General features: G+C 38.0%; 1 protein-coding gene across 7 annotated transcripts in view; it reads left to right on the plus strand.

Moving 5' to 3' along the window:
- Positions 1-22,237, plus strand: part of RPS6KA3 (ribosomal protein S6 kinase A3) — a 115,217-nt gene that overhangs the window by 87,501 nt on the left and 5,479 nt on the right. For all 7 annotated transcript variants that reach the window (XM_027607862.2, XM_027607856.2, XM_027607855.2 and 4 more), the window contains 8 exons: positions 2,159-2,283; positions 4,921-5,046; positions 7,988-8,077; positions 10,047-10,205; positions 12,345-12,506; positions 15,412-15,488; positions 16,028-16,145; positions 21,525-21,665. In XM_027607862.2, the coding sequence (XP_027463663.1) occupies positions 2,159-2,283; positions 4,921-5,046; positions 7,988-8,077; positions 10,047-10,205; positions 12,345-12,506; positions 15,412-15,488; positions 16,028-16,145; positions 21,525-21,665 (998 nt within the window). The remainder of the gene's footprint in view (positions 1-2,158; positions 2,284-4,920; positions 5,047-7,987; positions 8,078-10,046; positions 10,206-12,344; positions 12,507-15,411; positions 15,489-16,027; positions 16,146-21,524; positions 21,666-22,237) is intronic.

Below are 22,237 nucleotides of genomic sequence, written 5' to 3' on the forward strand. Positions count from 1 at the left end.
AGGAGAAAATGTGAAAACCTAAATGTAACGTATATATGTATGACTCTTAATGCTATCCTCATATCTCCCCATCATACCATATCCCTGCTGCAATAACTAGATAATTAATAAATCCTTTATAGCATTTTATAGCAGTTAAGATCCTTGTTAAATCTTTTAGCAAATTAGGTTGTGCCTTAAACTTTGATACTATTTATGTGAAAAAATTCTTTGGTTGTGCATTTATTTACCTGTAGCTGTTTTTACATGAAATACTCTTCAGTATAGATAGTACTCTTTAAAACTCTGATATTAGGTAGTATTCTGGAAGTACTTGTCAAGTTCAAATCCAAAACATAAACTTTGTATGAGGTGTGATAATTTCAAAATGATTCATATCCTGTGTCATGCTTTATCCTAGAATTGCATAAACAGTGACTATGATTAGAGAAATTATCTTTGAAATGGTAATCTGTATTTCATTAAATTAGTGTGTGTATGCATGTAATGGTGTGTTCTGCACTCTAATACTCTCTCATTTAGGTGTACCAGACCCCAGGTTTATCATTGACAAGCAAATAAATAAAAAGTATATTTGCATATATTTTCTATAGAGTACATCATTTAAACCTCACTATAAAGCTTTCCGGTCAATAACCTCATAAATTATGTTAAACACTGGTGGATATTTATTACTTTTATAAGACAGTCTTAGAAATTTTGATGAATACATGAACAAAATTTTATCAAATATATGAACAGTGGTATGCATAGAATTGATGATATATGGTAATGTTTTACTTTGCTTTCTCATTACAATTTGGCCTGATAGAGGAAAAATCTCAAAAGAGAGCCGTTATATATTATATTCTGCCCAAATTGGTTCTCTTAGAAGAGTTCTTCAGTATGGTTCTCTTAGCAGAGTTCTTCAGTATAATACTGTCACTTTGGTTTAAAATGCACTAAACAGTCTTTGTTGCTGAGAATGTCAAGCTGATGTTAAAAAAGAACTTTATGTGGAGTTGATGTTTAAGTATATTTGCCTGTTTGGTTTTTGCTTGCCCTTAGCCTTTATAGTATGATTATAAATATTAGTATGCTTAATTGTGTCTTTATATTTATGAATAGCACATTTGTTCTGCTTTTATTGTTTGTTTTTGTTGTGAACTACAAGTTTAATTATATTTTTTTAAAAAAGTATTTTTCTATTTTTGTTAATGCCAGTAGATTCCACACAAATAATTTGAGTAACCATACATGTCATGTCATAAAATATATTTTAAGGACAGCATACCATGATTGTCTCAGAAATTACTTTTGTTCCTGGGGCACCTGGGTGGCTCAGTTGGTTAAGCGTCTGCCTTCGGCTCAGGTCATGATCCTGGGGTCCTGGGATGGAGCCCCACATCGGGCTCCATGCTCAGCGGGGAGCCTGCTTCTCCCTCTCCCTCTGCCTGCCACTCTGCCTACTTGTGCTCTCTCTCTCTCTCTCTGTCAAATAAATAAATAAAATCTTTAAAAAAAGAAATTACTTTTGTTCCTTATATATATAAATGTAGTAATTTTTAACTTGTTTACATTTCCAGATTCTGATATTATATATTGAGACTACCAGACTAAATCCCTTTCTCCTAAATTATCTGTAGGTGAAACTTGTATCTTCCCCTCACCAGGAGCCGTAGCACTGTTAGGTTATCATGTAGGCTTGCACTGTTTAATATGGTAGCCAGTAGTCACGTGTGGTTATTTCAATTTAAATTAATTACAATTTAAAATGTTGCTTCTCAGTCACACTAACCACATTTCAGATGCCCAGGAGCTGCATGTGGCCAGTGGCTACCATATTGGACAGCACAGATAAAGAAAATTTCCATCACTATAGGAAATTCTGTGCGACAGTGCTAATTTAGAATAACATTAGCCTAGTAATTCGTTGATTTATTATATTCTTCAATGAGTTAGCTATTTTCTGGGCTCAGAGGAACTAGGATGTTAGAGTTGTGATGCCAATAAGCCATCGGGACAAAGCTGATAGAGCGTTTCACTGAGTTATCCTAGAAGCCCTGGATGCCTAAGAAGTGGAATTCCAGAATAAGTGAGAAAGGTCATACTGTCAATAGTTCTTCCCTTAATTATCTTTCAGAGTATTACCTTCTTAGTAATGTATTACTCTTTTCAGATTCACCGGGTATTCCACCTAGTGCTAATGCACATCAGCTTTTTCGGGGGTTTAGTTTTGTTGCTATCACCTCAGATGATGAAAGCCAAGCTATGCAGACAGTTGGTGTGCATTCAATTGTGCAGGTGAGTGAATGTATGAATAATTTAAAATTTGAAATGTTGTAAAATATAGTTCACTGTGTGAATAATTAGATTTAACTGCTGATTTTAAGTGGGCAGTTTAAAATAATACATTTTATATCATTGATGTTACTCTTAGGAGTTCCTTTCATATGCCTTTAAAAAGATAGGGTGCCTGGGTGGCTCAGTTGGTTAAGCATCCAACTCTTGATTTCAGCTCAGGTCGTGATCTGGTGGTGGGATCAGGCCACTGGCGGGGCTGTGCACTCAGTGCGGAGTCAGCTTGAGATTCTCCCTCTGCCTTCCACCTGCCCCTGCTTGCACACGCCCATGCGTGCTCTTTCTTTCTCTAAAATAAATAAATAATGAATCTTTAAAAAAAAAAAAAAAAGATTGCATGCACCAGAGTCCTGGATACCTATCTGACTTGAAAGGGGAGGGGCGCCTGGGTGGCTCAGTCGGTTAAGCCTCTGCCTTCGGCTCAGGTCATGATCCTGGGGTCCTGGGATCGAGCCCCACGTCAGGCTGCCTGCTCATTGGGGAGTCTGCTTCTCCCTCTCCCTCTGCCCCTCCCCCTGCTTGTGCTCTCCCTCACTCTGCACTCTCTCTCAAAGAAATAAAATCTTAAAAAAAAGGGGGAATTCTAAGAGAGTTGAGATACATATCACCATCTTATCTATACCCTCTCCTATGCCTCATAATGTTTATCTGGCCTAATTTGTTTCATCTTCTGCCTCTGTCAGGTCAGTTATGATGAACTGAGTTCTCCTGGTTCCCTGATGGCTTGGAACAGGGCTCAGCAGACTTGTCCTGTAAAGGGCCAGTTAATAAATATTTGAGGCTTTGTAGGCTATATGATCTCCATTACCACTACTCAGCTCTGCCATTGTAGCACAAAAGTAGCCATGGACTACAGCTAAATAAATGAGCGTGGCTGTGTGCCAATAAAATTTTATTTACAAAAGCTAGTAACGAAACAGATTTGGCCCACAGGCTATATACTTCGCCAACTTCTGCCGTAGAAATGTGTAAGAAATAAAAGTGAACTTCAGTCTTAATGTTTTCCAAGTTTTGTGTCCTTGTTCTTTTGGAGCCCCCATTGCTATTTAAAAGAAATGGTTGTAGGTACAATCTTAGGGTGTCCCCCACCTCATTATCCCATCTGTGTCTCAGAGTTGGAGCACAAGGTAGAAACAACAGAAGCACGTTTCCAGATGTCTGTGTGTTTGTAACAGGAGACTGAACTAGTAAATGTTATTAGAGGAACACAAGTAGTAAAAACCATTAGATTTATTGCATCCCATCCTAGTATCATGGAAAGGGAAATTTAATTCATCTTCCGAATCATAGAGGGAATAGATATATCTTTTGAAGCACTGATTGTTTTTAGGGCACCAATTAGTGCTTGAATTTACTTGATGATGAAGTTGCTTTTGCTCTAAAGTTTTTTTCCTGAGTTAAGTTGCTTTCCACTTTCTAGAAAACCAATTTAAACACTGGTTTTTAAATAAAGTTCATGGTTGAAGTAGTTTGTTCCTTTTACTATAGCAAGCATGTGATGTATGGCAAGTTTTTAAGTTATAACTTCTGTACCTACCATAGAAATCACAAACATATATTCTACAGAATTCAAATGTTAACCTATACACAGTTCATAGGCATTGGGGGTTGGGGGTCTCCTTTCAATATAGCCAAGGACAGCACAACTTCCCTCAGCCTGCTTATGGAACTGCTAATATGCTGCTAGCCATCATCCTACCATGTGTTACTAGTCTTTAACCCTTTAACAGCTTCTCTAGCAGAAGTTGTATTGAAACTTTGACTTGAGGGTGGAAATGGAGGGCATGGCTACTGATAGTCCGCAATGATGATAATAGGTATCACCTTCAAATATGTTATTTTTATTTAATCCTCACCATTACCCTCTGAGAAAACACATGTTCAGGGTTGCAGTCTGCCAGAGGGGCATCTGAGACAAGAATCCAGATATTCTAATTCTGAATCCTCCTAAATCTTTTCTTCTATACCAGAAGCTTCAAACTTCTCCCTATTTGCAAAAGTACTTCAAAGGCCTAACGCCAGTTGGGGAGTGGAATAGGGCTCAGTCGCAGGCAGGGCTTTCAACCCCTTATCAAGTAACTCTGCATTTTCTCTTGTACATACTCAATTTTTTCTTCTTAACATAAGCTTTTTAAAAAGCCTATTTCTTGGGGCGCCTGGGTGGCTCAGTCGTTAAGCGACTGCCTTCACTCAGGTCATGATCCCAGGGTCCTGGATCAAGCCCCGCATCAGGCTCCCTGCTCAGCAGAGAGCCTGCTTCTCCTTCTCCCCCTGCCCCTCCTTGTGTTCCATCCCTCGCTATCTCTGTCTCTGTCAAATAAATTAATAAAATCTTTAAAAAAAAAAAACTTCTTAAAAAAAATTGAAAGCCTATTTCTTGCTGTACGTTTTATGGTAGATACCTCTAAAATACATAGCTGTAGAAGAATAAATGCTGTAAAGATTCATTTTTATTTTTGCTTATATTCATTTATATTTATTGTTAACATCAACAATGCATAATGGGTAACATATTCCCCTATTATGGATTGTACCATAGTCATTACAAAACGCTTTGTCAATTTGTAATTGTCTTTGTAGCAGTTGCACAGAAACAGTATTCAGTTTACTGATGGATATGAAGTAAAAGAAGATATTGGAGTTGGCTCCTACTCTGTTTGCAAGAGATGCATACATAAAGCTACAAACATGGAGTTTGCAGTGAAGGTAAATATTTTTAGATTTAAAATGCAACTCTGGGGCGTCTGAGTGGCTCAGTCAGTTGAGCATCTGACTCCTGATCTCAGCTCAGGTCTTGAACTCAGGGTCATGAGTTCAAACCCCACGTTGAGCTCCATGCCCAGCACGGAACCTACTTAAAAAAATTTAAAATAAAAGGGCGCCTGGGTGGCTCAGTTGGTTAAGCGACTGCCTTCGGCTCAGGTCATGATCCTGGAGTCCCGGGATCGAGTCCCGCATCGGGCTCCCTGCTCGGCAGGGAGTCTGCTTCTCCCTCTGACCCTCTTGGATCTCGTGCTCTCTCTCACTCTCTCTCTCTATCTCTATCTCATTCTCTCTCTCAAATAAATAAATAAAATCTTTAAAAAAATTAAAATAAAATATAAAATGCAACTCTTAACAGTTATTATTCACATGTGTCAGTACCAGTTAAATACTTCTTCTTTGGTAAATGTGCCTTTTGTTTTGTTTTGTTTTTTAAAAAAGCTAAGGTAAATTTAAATGTTTGCCTAGCAACCCTTAGGGATCTTAATCTGGAACCATGGATTCACCTGTAAACTAAAGGCAAGGTAGCATACCTCCAGTTTGCTCAAGGCATTAGTACAGTTCACACCTGGCCTGGTTTTTAGTAACATCCTTTTACTCTAAAAAGTCCCCCATTTTGTGGTCTAAGTATCAGGGAATTCCTCAAGATTGTATGCCAAATTTTGTGTTTCCATTTTTCTGGCAAAAATGTTCATACTGTTCTTTACATATAAAAGGATCTGTAAACCAATAAAAGTGAACCACTACTGTTATAAAATTTATTATCATTAGCTGTTTTAATTTCAGCAGGTGTCAAGACAGTAAGAATTTTCTAAGCCAAAAACCAAATCACATGGCTCTATGATAAAGTTTGAGTTACAGGGCGCCTGGGTGGCGCAGTTGGTTAAGCGACTGCCTTCGGCTCAGGTCATGATCCTGGAGTCCCGGGATCGAGTCCCACATTGGGCTCCCTGCTCAACGGGGAGTCTGCTTCTCCCTCTGACCCGCCCCCCTCTCACGCTCTCTATCTCATTCTCTCTCTCAAATAAATAAATAAAATCTTTAAAAAAATAAAAATAAAAAAGTTTGAGTTACAAACCTGTAGCTGTAAGTGAAAAAATACTATATTCAAGTCTCTGCCTTTTCATTTCCTGAGATGGTAGTCACTACTCTCCCAGTACAAGCAATTTAAGTAATATCTAAAGCTTTCAACTTATTTTGGACCTTAGAACTGGTCTATAAGTGTGGGTAGCTCATGTTTAGTTAGTAGGAGAGGGGCATTAATTATTATTTCCATACATCCATCCGTCTATCATCTAATATGATTTCACTGTGTAAAAATAAATGTGTTTTATATATGCATAGCAAATATCTGGGAAGACACACACATACACAAAAAAATTGTAATTACTATTCTAAACTTAGATGTAATTGTTTTAAAAATCATCAGTGTCCGACTTTCTGTTGGATGTAGGATGAACCATAGAAATGCATGTTAATTTGCTCTTCTCCTACTCATTGCTCATAGTGAAATCTGGGGTACATAGGAATTTTCAGATTGCTTACATGAAAGGAGAGAAGGTGAGTAATGTACATGATGGGCAGTTTAAGGATGTATCTTGCCTCCATAAACACACCAGAAAAAAGGCAAAAGTGCCCTGAGGCCCCCTTTGAATTACAGAAACCAGAAGCTGTATACCAAAACCTTGAGAATATCTTCAAGCTATTTGTGGATTCGTGTGACTTAAATTTGATTCATAAAACCAATCCTAGCACAATTTCATTCTACTGAAATTACTACAAATCTAAGATCTACAAACACAAGTATGAATGTGACGTAAACTCTGCTCAGATTAGCAGATCAAAGAGAATGTTGCTGGGAATAACACCTCCCAGTGTGTTCTAGTTTTCAAAAGACTAGTCCCGGATCATATCCCCTGAATTAGGATGTCTATTTCATATACCTTTCGTCTTAATCATCCATTTGCCTAATTCCACACTGTCATTTGCATTTGATTACGGTGTACACCTAATGTTTGTATTCCCTGTTCTCCACATACAGAACTGTTTTACAACTAAATCCATTTCAGATAGCAGATTTGGCTCATACTGTGAGTTGCAAGCTCTTTCCTTGACTGCTGGAGCATTTGAGTATTTATTGTGTACATCAATTACTAAGCTTTTTTGAAATTGAAAGTATGAAGGTCACAAAATTTGTTTCAGACTACCCTCTGGACAAAATGAAAGCCAAACTTGTCCTTTTAAAAATATAATATTACTTTAACAGATTAAAACATTAAGAGGTGTATTTTTAAGAAGCAGCTGACATAAAAGGGTTGGAAAGCTACATTAGTACTTTAAAGGGCTTTATTATAATAATTAAACTTAACACTAGCCAAGTAAAATTCTAGGTGTGGTTTTCTGCTTAGCTTTCTGCCTAGCTTCAAAAATAAGCTTGTTCTACTTAGCTGTGAATTAATTTTTTATAAGTAGCTTACAACTAATTGGTTATTCCATTGAAACCTTTTATTAAAGGAAGTAAAGTTAACTCAATAAACAGATGTTAGTGGTGGTATTATAGATACGTCTTGTTCTTAATTATCTGTATTGATAGGGGTTAGAAGTTGACTGAGTTTCCAAGGTTTTAAGACATTCAAGGATGGAAGAAAGATATGTTCTTGGTACCTTTTCTTGAGGCTTTTGAGCGTTTAGAAAGTCCTAAACTTAGACTGGCTTTCAAATTTTGATTAGACAGTCTGGTCAGGTACTTGAATAAAACTGGTTGATAAATGGCTCATATGTCCAGTATTTGTGTAAGATAATACCTAAAGTCTGTAGCTGTAAATTCTTAAGGTTTGTGACCTTAATAGTTCATGAGATTTTATGATAAATATTTGCCTTTTAGATCATTGATAAAAGCAAGAGAGACCCAACAGAAGAAATTGAAATTCTTCTTCGTTATGGACAGCATCCAAACATCATTACTCTAAAGGACGTAAGTAGTAGATTCTTGAACTCTGATCATTTGAATCAGTTGTCCAGCTCACATTTGGAATGTTTTCAAATATCATGTGGTGGACAAAGAACTTAATAAGAGTAAGTTTTTAAAAAATTGAAGGACAACATATATAGCATAATTTCAGTTATAAAGAAAAACAAAACCTGTTGATATAGTTAATTTTTGTACTTTTGCTTTAAGAAGAAAAGTGTTGCTGACATTATTGCTTTTGATATCCTTGTTGGAACGTGTGTACTAATTAGGATTGGGGATTGACTAGTCTCATGCTTCATGGACTCCCCAGACTGTCTTCCACAGTACTGCCAGAGAGAGCAAACACTCGCATGGAACCACGTTATCCCTCAGCCTACATTTCCTACCCCCCTCACCTCCAGTCCTTAACCTTCCTCTGTCTACACTGGTTTTCACACTTCCTCTCCAACCCCATGCTCCAACCATGCTCCACTATGTGCTCATCTTTAAACTTTCCTCCTTTTCTCATGCCATTCTATCTTTGAATTTATGGTTTCCTCAATTAATACTACCACTTCCCTTCTTTGCCTGGCTAACTACTGTGCATGTAAAACTTTGCTAAAACATTACTTCCTCCAGGAGGCCTGTCCTGCACATCACCACACCCCAAACAAGTAAAGTATCCTCTCCTTGCTACCTCTGTTTTTTATCATAACAGAGCTGTTGGCAAAGGGTGTGAACTCCCCAGACAGCATTAAATCTTCTCTTGCTGATGGTGCTCACAGAGCCTCAAAGACTGTGTCTGGGTTGTAGATCTGATATGTCCTGTAGCCAACTAAGCCACAGGACTTCTAAGGTGCCTTTCGCCTTTCACCTCTGAGATTTCGTGAATTCCAAAGTTTACTCTCCCTTCTTGATAACCAAAACTCCTAATTTCCTCAGATTAATTTATCGCTGCTCATTGTTAGAAGGAGAATGTTAGCTTAGTGCCATTAAATGTGAAGCTGTGTAACTTAAGTGACTCTGATATAATCTCCAAGAATCCAACGAAGTAAATCAAAAAGGAGGTATGGAAAATATTCTCTCTCATCCTTGCCTTATAAACTCCCTAAGCTGTCACTGTTTTACACATCTTTCCTCCTTCCTTCATTTCAAATTCCAAAGTCTCTAAAATTTTCCCTACTTTTATTACAGCATCTCCAACATTTTTTTAACTCTTGTTTTTATGTCTGTTTCTCTCTACTAGAATAAAAACATCGAGGATGGGTACCTTGTTTTCTCCATTTTGGGGGCCCTAGTACATGGTACCTCTTATGGAACTAAATAAAAAGTGTGTAGTAGCCCTGTGGTGAGGGGGAATAAAAGGAACTGGTTTAATAAAGGGGTTATTTCAGTTCGGGATTGCCTGGAGTACAAATCCAAAATTACAATGAGCTTTCTATTTCTACATTAGGAGTAAACTGGCATGCTTCTGTGGGGTTAGATGGAATTTCTTTTTGCTACTTAATCTTCCTGCTTAATTCTTGCCACAACTTGTCTTTCAGTTTAATCAAAACCAGGATAATTCATTATACTGCGTTTGTAAATACAGTTCTGCAATTGTAGAAGTTCCAGGAAAATTACAGGCATGTGTCTTTATACCAGTCCCTGCTGTCATCGGTAGATAGAAAGATCAAGAGAAATAAACCCTGAGAGCAAAAGTTCAGTGCCCCTTGATATACGCTGCCCATAGTTACTTTGGTTGCCATGACTTATGTTTCATAGAAGGAAATTACAGTTTATTTTTCTGACATTCAATCTAATCAATTTGTATTTTAATATTCTTATATGTATATAATGGTTTGCAGATTTTATACCCTCTATTGGTTGTGATAAGTAAAATTTTCCTTGACTATAAAATGAGTTTTAATTTTCTCTTGAATATGCTAAACTTTGTTCTGAGTACATATAAAGCTTCAAATAATTTTTTACATTTTGATGTTGAATTTTACAGGTATATGATGATGGAAAATATGTGTATGTAGTGACAGAACTTATGAAAGGGGGTGAATTGCTGGATAAAATTCTTAGACAGAAATTTTTCTCTGAAAGAGAGGCCAGTGCTGTCCTGTTTACTATAACCAAAACTGTTGAATATCTTCATGCACAAGGGGTAAGTCTTTTTAACATTGTATATATACATACACACACACGCGCACACACATATGTATACATACACACACATACCTTTACCTTTTTTTTTTTTTTTTACCTTTTTTCCCTTAATGTTTAAACTAAAATTACAAAGGTAGAAGTTACTTTATGCAGGCACCTGGGTGGCTCAGTTGGTTAAGCGACTGCCTTCGGCTCAGGTCATGATCCTGGAGTCCCGGGATCAAGTCCCACATCGGGCTCCCTGCTCAGCGGGGAGTCTGCTTCTCCCTCTGACCCTCTTCCCTCTCGTGCTCTCTATCTCTCATTCTCTCTCCCTCAAATAAATAAATAAAATCTTTAAAAAAAAAAAAAGAAGTTACTTTATGCATTAATGGAAAGTAACTGTTATTACCTTATTCTGCTGTTCTTCCTCTATGTAAACTTCTCCCACCGAGCTTGAAGTGATACTTTGAAATCCTAACTTGTTTATATTAAATACTTATGCTTCCCAAGAAAAAGTAAGTGAGGTCCTCTGACCTGGAAGACCTATCACCTTTTTTGCTAGGCCACTCTGTACTCTTGAGAACTGGGTCCATTGCAAGTTTAGAAGCAGAACCAGAGAGGGGCGCCTGGGTGGCTCAGTCGTTAAGCGTCTGTCTTCAGCTCAGGTCATGATCCCAGGGCCCTGGGATCGAGTCCTGCATTGGGCTCCCCGCTCTGCGGGAAGCCTGCTTCTCCCTTTCCCATTTCCCCTGCTTGTGTTCCCTCTCTCTGTGTGTCTCTGTCAAATAAATAAATAAAATCTTTTTAAAAAAATAAAATAAGGGGCGCCTGAGTGGCTCAGTCATTAAGCGTCTGCCTTCAGCTCAGGTCATATTCCCGGGGTCCTGGGATTGAGCCCTACATCAGGCTCCCTGCTCCGCAGGAAGCCTCCTTCTCCCTCTCCCACTCCCCCTGCTTGTGTTCCCTCTCTTGCTATGTCTCTCTGTCAAATAAATAAATAAAATCTTTTTAAAAAAAAATAAATAAAAGGAAATTAAGAGCTTACTTCTTAAGGAGTTTCTTTTCAATTCATTATTTTGTCTTTGCTCATAAAAGCTAACAAGTGCAATGTGTTAATTTCATCCTAGAGCTTCTTGACTTCTAGCTGGTCAAGATTCGCCTGGTACACTAGCTCAAAATTAGTGGGACTCTGTATTCACTGAAGAATTGATGACTTTGCAGTCATCTGAGTCTTCTCTGTTCTTTTCCTATTGCCTCAGCAGTAATTAGTTATTCAGATGGTCTGGAGAAGTAATGTTCTCAATGTTAGGAACTAAAACTGAGATGATTGATTACACTCTAGATTCAGAATTTCACGGTAGAAGAAACATATAAGTCTAATAAGGAATGTCAGAAGGCTTATGTATGAGAACTATTCAAGTAGGTAACTAAAGGGGGAAAATAATGCAAAACTCTAAAGGAAACGATATCTTTTTGTATGTGTGACATTGTCACTTAGATATCAAATAGGCAATACTTAAAGTCTGGATTTTTTTTTTCCTTTTTTACTCCTGAACCCCATGCCTATTCCATTGAGCCTGTGGGCATATGTTTATTGTATACATCCTTCATACATGCTGTTCCCTCTACTTAGAATGACCATCCCCCACTGTTCTGGCTTGTTCATTCTGTTCTTCAGGTCTTGGATCAGATGTTACCTCCTGTAGAGACCCATCTCTCACCTGTTTATTCTCTACCTCCCCCACTACTGTGTAAGCTCCTAGCATGGAAAGGCAAAGATCTTATGGGTCTTGTTGAGCATAGTATCTAGAGCTCCTTATATAATACCCTGACACATGATAGGCATTCAGTAAATATTTGTTGAATGAATAAATAACCTAGAGACAGATATTATTGCTATTTGCATTTTACCTTAACCCACTTACTCAATTGGACAAAGAAGAGGGATGTACATACTATTTTTTTCTTCCTTCTCTCCTTGCCCCAGTTCTGTGTTAGAGAGTTATACTTACATTATCAGCATTTTAAAATGAGATAATTTAAAGATCAGCACTCATCGTCTTGTTAAGTACGTTGCTTGACAGTTTGTGAATAAAGAGTTTTCCGTAATTGAAATGTATTGTTAATGTACCTCTTCAATTTGTATTTCAATTAGGTGGTCCACAGAGACTTGAAACCTAGCAACATTCTTTATGTGGATGAATCTGGCAATCCAGAATCTATTCGAATTTGTGATTTTGGCTTTGCCAAACAGCTAAGAGCAGAAAACGGTCTTCTCATGACTCCTTGTTATACTGCAAATTTTGTTGCACCGGAGGTAATTGTGAAATTGTTTGCTTCCAGTATTTCAGTATATTTAAAAATTCATTTGCTGTGTTTAATATAGAATAGTTAATAGTTTTTCCATTGAAGACTTACTGAACAAATAATTAAAATAAAACGTCAGCCCTTCTTCTGATGGTAATTCATCCTGTCCTCAGCCCCCTACTACTTAGTCCACTACAGTCCTTTCTTGCTCTACCTTCTGTCTTTCTACATAATCACACATCTGTAGCGGTCCGCTATCACTGACACTTTTGTGCTGTGAGCACATGGAATTAAATGGAAACTAGTTTATTCTCATCCTTTCCTAATATCCTTCTAATTTCCTGATTTTGTCAACATCTTCCTGTATTTCTGAGGCTAAAGCATCATGGTCTCTTCTTGTCTTTAGCTACGTAACTAGGTACCATCTCTGTTATCCCCTAAAACCAGTCTGAGGTTCTTCTTTTCACAGAACTGCCATCCTAGCCGCTGCTTCCTTCACCACAGCCCAAATGACTGCCACAGCCTAGCTGCACCTTGCTCCCTCTCTGGTTCTGTGATCATTCCACAGAAGAGCTGTCGACTTACTGAAGTCTTCAAGCACTGCTGTGATCAAGTTGCTTCTTTTCCTAAGAAATTTTGGTTCCCCATTGTAGCAAATCTAAAGTCCACTGCTTTGCTTTCAAGATTTCTTGCCTTTTTATTATCACTGTGTTAAAAAAAAATGTAACTGTGAACTATGTAATAAATAATAGTTAACCCTAATATCAAGCTTATGTGCCAGTCAAATGTATTAGCTGATTTCATCCTCACAAATAGAGTTGACATATAATAATTTTTTCTCTTATAACTATGTGAAGTGAGACCTTTTACTCTTCAAGTTTTACAGGAAACCAGGTGCATGGTGAGAGGTTATGTAATTTGAGGTCAGATTGAGATTTGAGCCCAGGTAATATGGCTGCAAAGTCTCTGCTTTTACCATTAGATATTTCACCAAAAAATGATAACAGTTGGTAATGCTAGGACAATTGGATTGTAGAGCTGGATTTTCCCCCCTCTATTTTCCAAATTTTTTGTAATTTTGTTACTTTTGAGATATAAAATAATACTTTTAAAAAAGACTACTTGCACCTATTCGCCTGGTGGGACTAGAACTAATGAGGGACAGACTTTTTGCTTGTTTGTCCATATAGCCACAGCTTCTGACACATATTGGTGTCCAAGCATGGTCACTTCATCTAGCCATCTCATTTTTCCTCATGAGTGTTTCCTGCTTCAGACAAGCAATCTGCTTCTGGAAATCGCCATGTAGCTCTTTTGCCTTGGCATGTTGGAATGTTTTTTGCTTCAAAACCTAATGTTTTTTGCTTCAAAACCTTTTTTGCTTCAAAGCCTCTAAATTCATATTCTTCAGGAAATCTTCCATGAATAAAATCTCCTTAGACTTGACCTTTTAACTCTTTGTCTCAGATTCACCACTTAGTTGTTCAAGTTAAAACTTGGAAGTCCTCCTGAAAGCCTCCTTCTCCATCATTTCTCTACATCTGGTCAGTCACCAAACCCTTTCCATTCTGATTCCTGAATATTTTAGACCCCTTTTCCCTTATCCTATACATCCCAGCTCTACTAAGTCCTTCCTATTTTATCATTACATCTTTTTCTCTCCATGTCCTGCCTTAGTGTGGTTCCTCATAGCCTTTCACTTAGTTTGCTACAAATTGCCTCCTATCAGATGGCCTTGTTTCCAGTCTGTCTTCTTGCCAGCATTTCCTCTATACCTTGAGTTATCCTTTTGGTATACCCATCTACTTATTTTTTTTCCCTGTTTAATGCTTCAATGACCACAGATTGCCTATCCTTAACAAGATATTTATAAAAGCCCTTCTTTGTTCTCTCTGGTATCCCTTACCTGGACATCTGGCCACACTGAATCCTTGCCTGTCCTTAAGCATGCTCTGCTCTCTTGCCTCTGCTCTTGGAGTGTCCTCTACTCTCTTCCACCTCCTCCCTTTGCCTCCTGAATTCTTACTTACAGGCCCAGTACAAGCAGGCTGCCCTGTAGCCTTCCTTCTCTCTCCAGATCAAGAATGAATTGTTTTGAGGCACCTGGGTCGCTCAGTCGGTTAAGCGTCCAACTGTTGACTTCAGCTCAGGACATTATCTCAGGGTCATAGGATCGAGTCCCATGTCAGGCTCCATGCTCAGCGGGGAGTCTTCTCGAGATTCTCTCTCCCTCTCCCCCGCCTCCCCACTCACTCTTGCTCTCTCTAAAATAAATAAATCTTTAATAACAAAAATGAATAGTTTCCTCATCTTTATACCTATAGCACTTTAGGCATAATTTTGTTATAATATGTTGCTTTATTAACTATATGTTTATTTCCCCTGCCATAGTCTAATTTTCTTAAGGAAACAAGAGCGTTTTGTATTTATCACTGTTCATGCTCGATAGTAGTTGATTACTAAATGCTCAAGTGAATCATATTTTATATATGCAAAAGTGTAATTTTGCATTATATTGTTTGTACTTTTATGTGTTCCTAAAAGTACTGTTTTATGTAACCACTTCTGTAGTCTCAGACAAAATTAATATAAATTCATTTAAATAAGAAACTTAGAGGGAAGCAGTGGGGGAGAAAAAGAAACTTACCTTCATTTTATTTTATAGTCCTCTGTCTGCCATGGCATCACTCGATAAATGCTAATTCAAATACCAAAATCAAATTTATGTGTATATACATATATATATGAATTATGGGTTGTAGAATGTTATAGAATAGGATTAATATATTGCCTTGTTTGTTAACCATGTTCTGTTGAGTTTTTCTTAAATACATTGATTTAGAAGATAGTGCAGTTCACAGCCTATTCAAATCTCTAAACAGTAGTGTGTTAATACTAATTTTTACTTTTTCTAGGTTTTAAAACGACAAGGCTATGATGCTGCTTGTGATATATGGAGTCTTGGTGTCCTTCTCTATACAATGCTTACTGGGTGAGTGGACCATATGTTGTAAGCATTTATTCATCAATTTTTTTTTATTTTTTTTAATCTCTGTGTTGTAATATCTTTCTTTTCATGTTTTCCCATGTTATCTGATAATGTAGTCCTGTGTGTGTATCTCTCTCTCTCTGTCTCATATATGTATACCACATTTTTATAACTGTATCATTACTGATTTTCTTTAATGTACCATTTGTTAATGTCTTAAGGTGTTGACTTGATTTTTTCCATATCTCTTTTGTACTCTTTATGTTGTAAACATACACTGTTTTTAAATATTCTATTCTTATGTGTCATATCTTAAAATATTTATAGTATATATACTAAGTCTAATTATTTCACAGCTTGTACCTTGACCTGGTGCTTAATGGAGCTTCATGATGTTGATATTTTTCACTTTAGGAGATTTCAGTAAAGTATTATATTAATTTAATTACCCAGAGTACTCTTGAACACTGTAAATAAATGTGAAGATTACCAACCAAAAAAGAAATTTTATTCATTGACATTTTAATTTCATTATAAATTAGTTACACTCCATTTGCAAATGGCCCTGATGATACACCAGAGGAAATATTGGCACGGATAGGCAGCGGAAAATTCTCACTCAGTGGTGGTTACTGGAATTCTGTTTCGGACACAGCAAAGGTAAGTATGGCTTCCTATTATAAGCTTTTGAGAAAATAATTTTTCATAATCCCTGGTGAGAAAAAAAAATAGTTACAAACTTTTGTTTATAAAGTATTACTTTGAAGTGATGTTACCAAATAACTTGAACTCAAAAATGGACCAATTATTTTGTTTCCCAGAAGGTATTGGTTTGGCTTTATTACCTATACATCTAAAACTACTTACTCACAAACATGATGAATAATAATGGTGGTATAAGAGACTCTTAACGAGGGCGCCTGGGTGGCTCAGTTGGTTAAGCGACTGCCTTCGGCTCAGGTCATGATCCTGGAGTCCCAGGATCGAGTCCCGCATCGGGCTCCCTGCTCAGCAGGGAGTCTGCCTCTCCCTCTGACCCTCTTCCCTCTCGTGCTCTCTATCTCTCATTCTCTCTCTCTCAAACAAATAAATAAAATCTTTTAAAAAAAAGAGAGAGAGAGACTCTTAACGAGAGAGAACAAACTCAGGGTTGATGGAGGGATGGGTGGGGGATGGGCTAGATGGGTGATGGGTGTTAAGGATGGCATTTGTTGTGATAAGCACTGGATGTTATATGTAAGTGATGAATCACTAAATTCTCCTGAAACCAATATTACACTATATGTTAACTAACTAGAATTTAAATAAAAATTTGGAAGAAAAAATATATAAATCTGTTAACAATAATAATAATAATAATAATGGTGATAATCTTCATGATTTATGTGTTCTGTGCCTCACTCTGCACCTCACCTAAATCATCCCATTTAATCCTCTTCCAGGGGCGCCTGGGTGGCTCAGTTGTTAAGCGTCTGCCTTCGGCTTGGGTCATGATCCCGGGGTCCTGGGATCGAGCCCCGCATCGGGCTCCCTGCTCAGTGGGAAGCCTGGTTCTTCCTCTCCCACTCCCCCTGCTTGTGTTCCCTCTCTTGCTGTCTCTCTCTCTCTCTGTCAAGTAAATAATAAATTTAAAAAAAATTTTTAAAAGATTTAATCCTCTTCCAAACCCTGTAAAATAGGTGGTAGTATCCCCATTTCACAGAAGGAAACCAAGGCCAGAATTTTTGTGTGAATTTGTCCATGGTTACATACAGGGAGCATGTGGGTGCTTCAAACTAAGCCGTTGGTTCCAAAGCCCTTATTCCCTAGAATAACTGCACCATGTTCTATTTTTGGTCCGTATTATGTAGAAAAGGATCTTATCTTTTTCACAGTAAATGGTAGTATCATTTTATAGTGTCTGCTTGAAATCCATTTGAAAAGCGTTTCTCACTGGAAGATCTGCCATCCTCTGGCAGACTTGCTTTCCAACTCTGCTCTAGTTTTACTTTATTCGTAGAAGATGCTCTTGTAAAAACAAGAGTGAAAATTTTAAAAATTAGAAAAAGAAGAGCAAAGTTTTTCACTTCTGAATAAGGAAAAACATAGAGGAGATAGAGAAGCTACATACTGGTAAAAGTGCTTGCTGATTTCTCTTAGAGATGGAAGCCCAAGTTGAGATGATTGCATAAGTAAACAGGGTATGTCAAAAATGTAGGTTGATACTTTTGGCATAGACATGAAGCCTCTGTTAACTAATTTAATGTCTGCATAGATGATATTTGGCTTTGTAACTGATTTAAAATGAAATGTTAGCCTTTCCCCCTTTTTTAACAATATTTCTTAAACCAGATGATTGATTTTTTTTCTGGGACTTCTTTTTAATCCATGTATTAAGCACTTACAACGTGCTTAATATGTGAAGGTCCAGGGATCAAAGATGTGACTGAGATAGAATTCCTGATCTCAAGAAGCTCATAGTCTAGTTGGGAGATGGCCAGAAGTATACAGTACAGTGTCACGTGTGCTGTTACAGTGGTACATTTTCTGTGTTAAGTTCACAGATGGTGCTCGGTCAGAAAGATTTCCAGGAAAGCTTTCCAGAAGCAGTGAAGGGATTTTCCTGGCAGGTTTAGGGAGCAGAAGGATGTATTCCATCCCAGGCTGAGGGAGCAGTACATGCTCTTTGTGGTCAGGACAGCCTGAAAATGGCAGAATGCCTCCAGGTTGCTGCGCACAGTTTGTTGTGACTAATACAGGGTACACACGAGAAGGTAGCTGATGAACCCAAATTATAAAAGGCTTTGTAGATTATTCTCAGGATTTCAGGTTTATTCTAGGTATTGGAGAACTGTTGAAAAATATTAAGCATTATAGTGATCAGATTTTCCTTTTTCAAGTTTGTTCTGTAGAGCAGTAATTCTTATCTCTGGAGTCTGCTAGAAATTGTCATGATCATTTGTGAGACATATTAAGTAATGTCACCATGTAAAGTATCAGAGCTTACCCATTGCCTCCTTTTTAAATAAATTATAGAGATAACCTTAACTTGCTTTAATTTTGATAATTTGGTTCTCATTGACTTGCATTCCAGTATGCTTTTTTGAATGAAAGAGAAAGACGGGTGAGGATGAGATGAAAATAGAGTACAAAAAAATTGGATCTAACTCACAGCCTTTCTTATAAATATCACATTATTACTGATAACTTTTGCTAATTTGTCGAGTTAAGACTTAAGATTACAAGCATTATATGGTACAGTGAATACCCACAAAACTGGGAGGGAGGGTTCTATCAGTCTGATGTGTTGCCTCAAGAGCAAGTGGCACATGTGAATGTCATCAGTCATATGGGCCATATGTGTCATATGTGGCTTTGAGAAGAACAGTACCATCACTACAATTCACTGGGCACTTATGTGCCAAGGACTGTGCTAACACATACCTATATTATTTCATTCAGTCCTCACTGACCTAATATTAAGGGTAGTTTTACTTGTAAGGTTTTACAATATTTCAGGTCACAAATGATGAAGACCTAAACTAGAGCAGTTGTAGCAGGATTTGAGGCAAATGAAAGAGAAATTTAGGGGGCAAAATAGACTCAGTGGTTACATGGACATAAGAAGCAAAGGAGGGGCACCTGAGTGGCATAGTTTGTTAAGTGCCCAACTCTTGGTTTCGGCTCAGGTCATGATCTCAGGGCCCACATTGGGCTCCGTGCTGAGCATGGAGTCTGCTTGAGATTCTCTCTCTCTCTCTCTGTCTCTCTCTCAAAATAAATCTTTGAAGAAAAAAGAAGCAAGGGAGAAGCAGATAGTAAGCATGTATTCCACATTTCCACCTCAGGCAAATGAGTAGGTAATGGTGTCCTTCGCCAAGATGTGGAATACAAAATAATTAAGAGAGGTATGTCCATTAGGCAACTGGCTATATGGATGCAGATCTTAGGAGAGAAGTCTCGGGTGGACAGTGGAGTTAGGAGTTGTCATCATCTGTAGTAGCTAAAGCCATGAGCACGAATGAGCTTATCTGAGCAGAGTGATGAGACCTATGGAAGGAATAGCGTTTTGTTATGCCCCTGGGCAGTTTTGCAACCCCTTATATACTTGAAGCACATCTTCCCACTTTAAGAATTTGGAAGGGGAGTTCCTAATTGTTTCACTTTTTATTTCTAATTCTGTTCCGTAGCTTGTTCCTGTTCTTAGCTGTTAATGATAACTAAAAATAAGAAACTGTAAATAATACCAGAGGAATACTTGGAATAACATCTCCTCAATTCCCAGTACCAGTCAGCAACCAGGTTCTGTTGGTTCTTTCTCTTAAGTACCTCAATACCATCCATATTTCTCCATCTCTTATACTGCCCTGAAGCCATCATCTCTCGCCAGTCTCAAGTTGGAGTCTTCAGGCTTGCACCCTCTGATCCATTTTCCTCCACACTTAGTGAGCGTAAGCTCTCTAAAGTACAAACCTGACTGTATCACTCCTTTGCTTTGAATAATTTCTTACCTGCAGACAAAGTCCAGATTTGCTAATGTAGCTTACCAGGGCCTTCATGGTCTGGTCCCTTCTCGCCTTTCTCACTTATCTGCTGCCATGTTCTACTTGGCATTTTTTGTTACAGCCTCACTGCACTCCTTTTAGTTCCTTAATTATGGCATGTTCTCGTCCCTGAAGGCTTTCCTCTAAACACACTCTGCTCTATCTCCTTGAATTGCTCTGTTTCCTCCTCCCCTTCTCTAATCCATCTACTGCTCATCCTTCAGATCTAACATTCCTCTAAAGAAGTCACTTCTAAGCCACCCCATCCTGTTCAGGTCACTGTCTCTTTGTGTTCCTCTAGCTATACCTCTTTATTCATCCCATCAAAGAACTTACTGTTTGCTTTGTAATTGATTCTTTGTTTCTCCTTCACTGGGCTGAAAGCTTCACGAGGTCAGAGTTCATTTCTATCTTGTTCACTGCTAAATACCCAATGCCTAGCAGAATACCTGGCCTTTAATAGATACTCAATAGCTATATTTTGAATGAAAAATTAAACAAGTGGTAGGTGGCTTTTATAAGTCACAACTGTTGTTATTTTAGAGAGTATAAAACTATCTAGCAATTATATGGATCTATATTCCATGCATAGGAAAGCATTTGGATCGATAGAAAGCACTTTTTTGGAAGAATGGGATTCTGGGAGTTCTTCATGTTCTTTTTGCTTCTCTGTATTTCTGATTTTTTTTTTTTAAATAATGCCTGTGCGATGCCCATGAAGTGGAAAAAATAAAAATCTGGGGCGCCTGGCTGGCTCAGTCTGTAGAGCATGTGACTCTTGACCTTGAGGTTGTGAGTTCAAGCCCCACATTGGGCATGGAGCCTACCTTAAAAAAAAAAAAAAAAAGAACTCTGATCTTTTGGAGGGGGCATTTGGAGCTCTCCAATTAAATTCCTATTATTGGACAGTTATGTTCTGCTTTTCATTATTACCAGCAGCACAAAAAATTACTTAGAAATAAACCTACAAAAGTGTAGAAAAATCAGAATATCTCAGTGAAGAAAGAGCCAAAGTACTTAAAGATACATAAATGTGGTAAATTTACTCTTTGTAATGCACCTAAATTACTGTTACTCAGGGAGGAGAAAACAAAGACTTAGGTTTTTGCCTTTTTTTTTCCCGCCCCGCAAAGAAATTGCCATGTTGGGGGCACCGAGGTGGCTCAGTCAGTTAAGCATCCAACTCTTCATTTCACCTCAGGTCATGATCTCAGAGTCGTGGGATTGAGCCCCATGTCAGGGAGTGTACTTGAGATTCTCTCCCCCCCCACTGCCTCTCCCCCTACTCATGCTCACTTGCAGTTCTTTCTGTCTCTCTCTCTCACTGTCTCTGAAATAAATCTTTAAAAAAAAGAAAAATTGTCATGTTGACCAAATTGCTTTGAACCTCAAGGTTTGGTACTAGGAAAAAATAGTGTCATAAAAGCTAAGGAAGAATGCTGACCAGTATCAAGTGCTATAGAAAAACAAACAGAAGTTTAAGCTTGTTTTATTATTCTTCTTCTTCCCTTTACAGGACCTGGTGTCAAAGATGCTTCATGTGGATCCTCATCAGAGACTGACTGCTGCCCTTGTACTCAGACATCCTTGGATCGTCCACTGGGACCAACTGCCACAATACCAACTAAACAGACAGGACGCACCCCATCTAGTCAAGGTGAGCTGCCCCATTCAGGCACTGTTTTCTGCATGCCCTCCAGAACACTGTGAGCCTCCCTCTCCATGCCCGCAGCACCTTTTTCCCTTTCGCTCAGCCAGCATCCATTTCCTCAAGTGACAGTCTCTTACAATGAGCAGTTTTTAGAAAAGAAAAAGTCAAAGCACACCAAAATATAATAAAACTAGTTTAAGAATGACTTCTGAATTTATCAATCACGTAGGCTTATGGATTTCCTAACTTTTGTTTATACTTTGCTTTCTTACGCAAAACCCAGAGCAAACTCTTTGAGGTTGTCAGCAGTGGCAAAACACGTTCCAAAAGAGCATGCTTTACTGCGTCTCGTGCTAAAGCACTGCAAAGAAACAAAAAGTTGAATAGTCCTGAGTAAAGTGAGGACTGCTTGTTATAAGCCCATCACCGTCCTTTCTCATCCACAAGTTCAGCCTCCCACGTTTGCCTCTTTAATTTTAGTTAAATCAGAGGGTTTGACCAGTATGGTTATTTTCATTATAAGCCCAGTTAAATGTATATGCATTTAGATATGAAGAAATTATCTAGGGGGGAAAAAG

This window comes from Zalophus californianus, chromosome X (assembly GCF_009762305.2).
Source record: "Zalophus californianus isolate mZalCal1 chromosome X, mZalCal1.pri.v2, whole genome shotgun sequence".
Taxonomy (NCBI): domain Eukaryota; kingdom Metazoa; phylum Chordata; class Mammalia; order Carnivora; family Otariidae; genus Zalophus; species Zalophus californianus.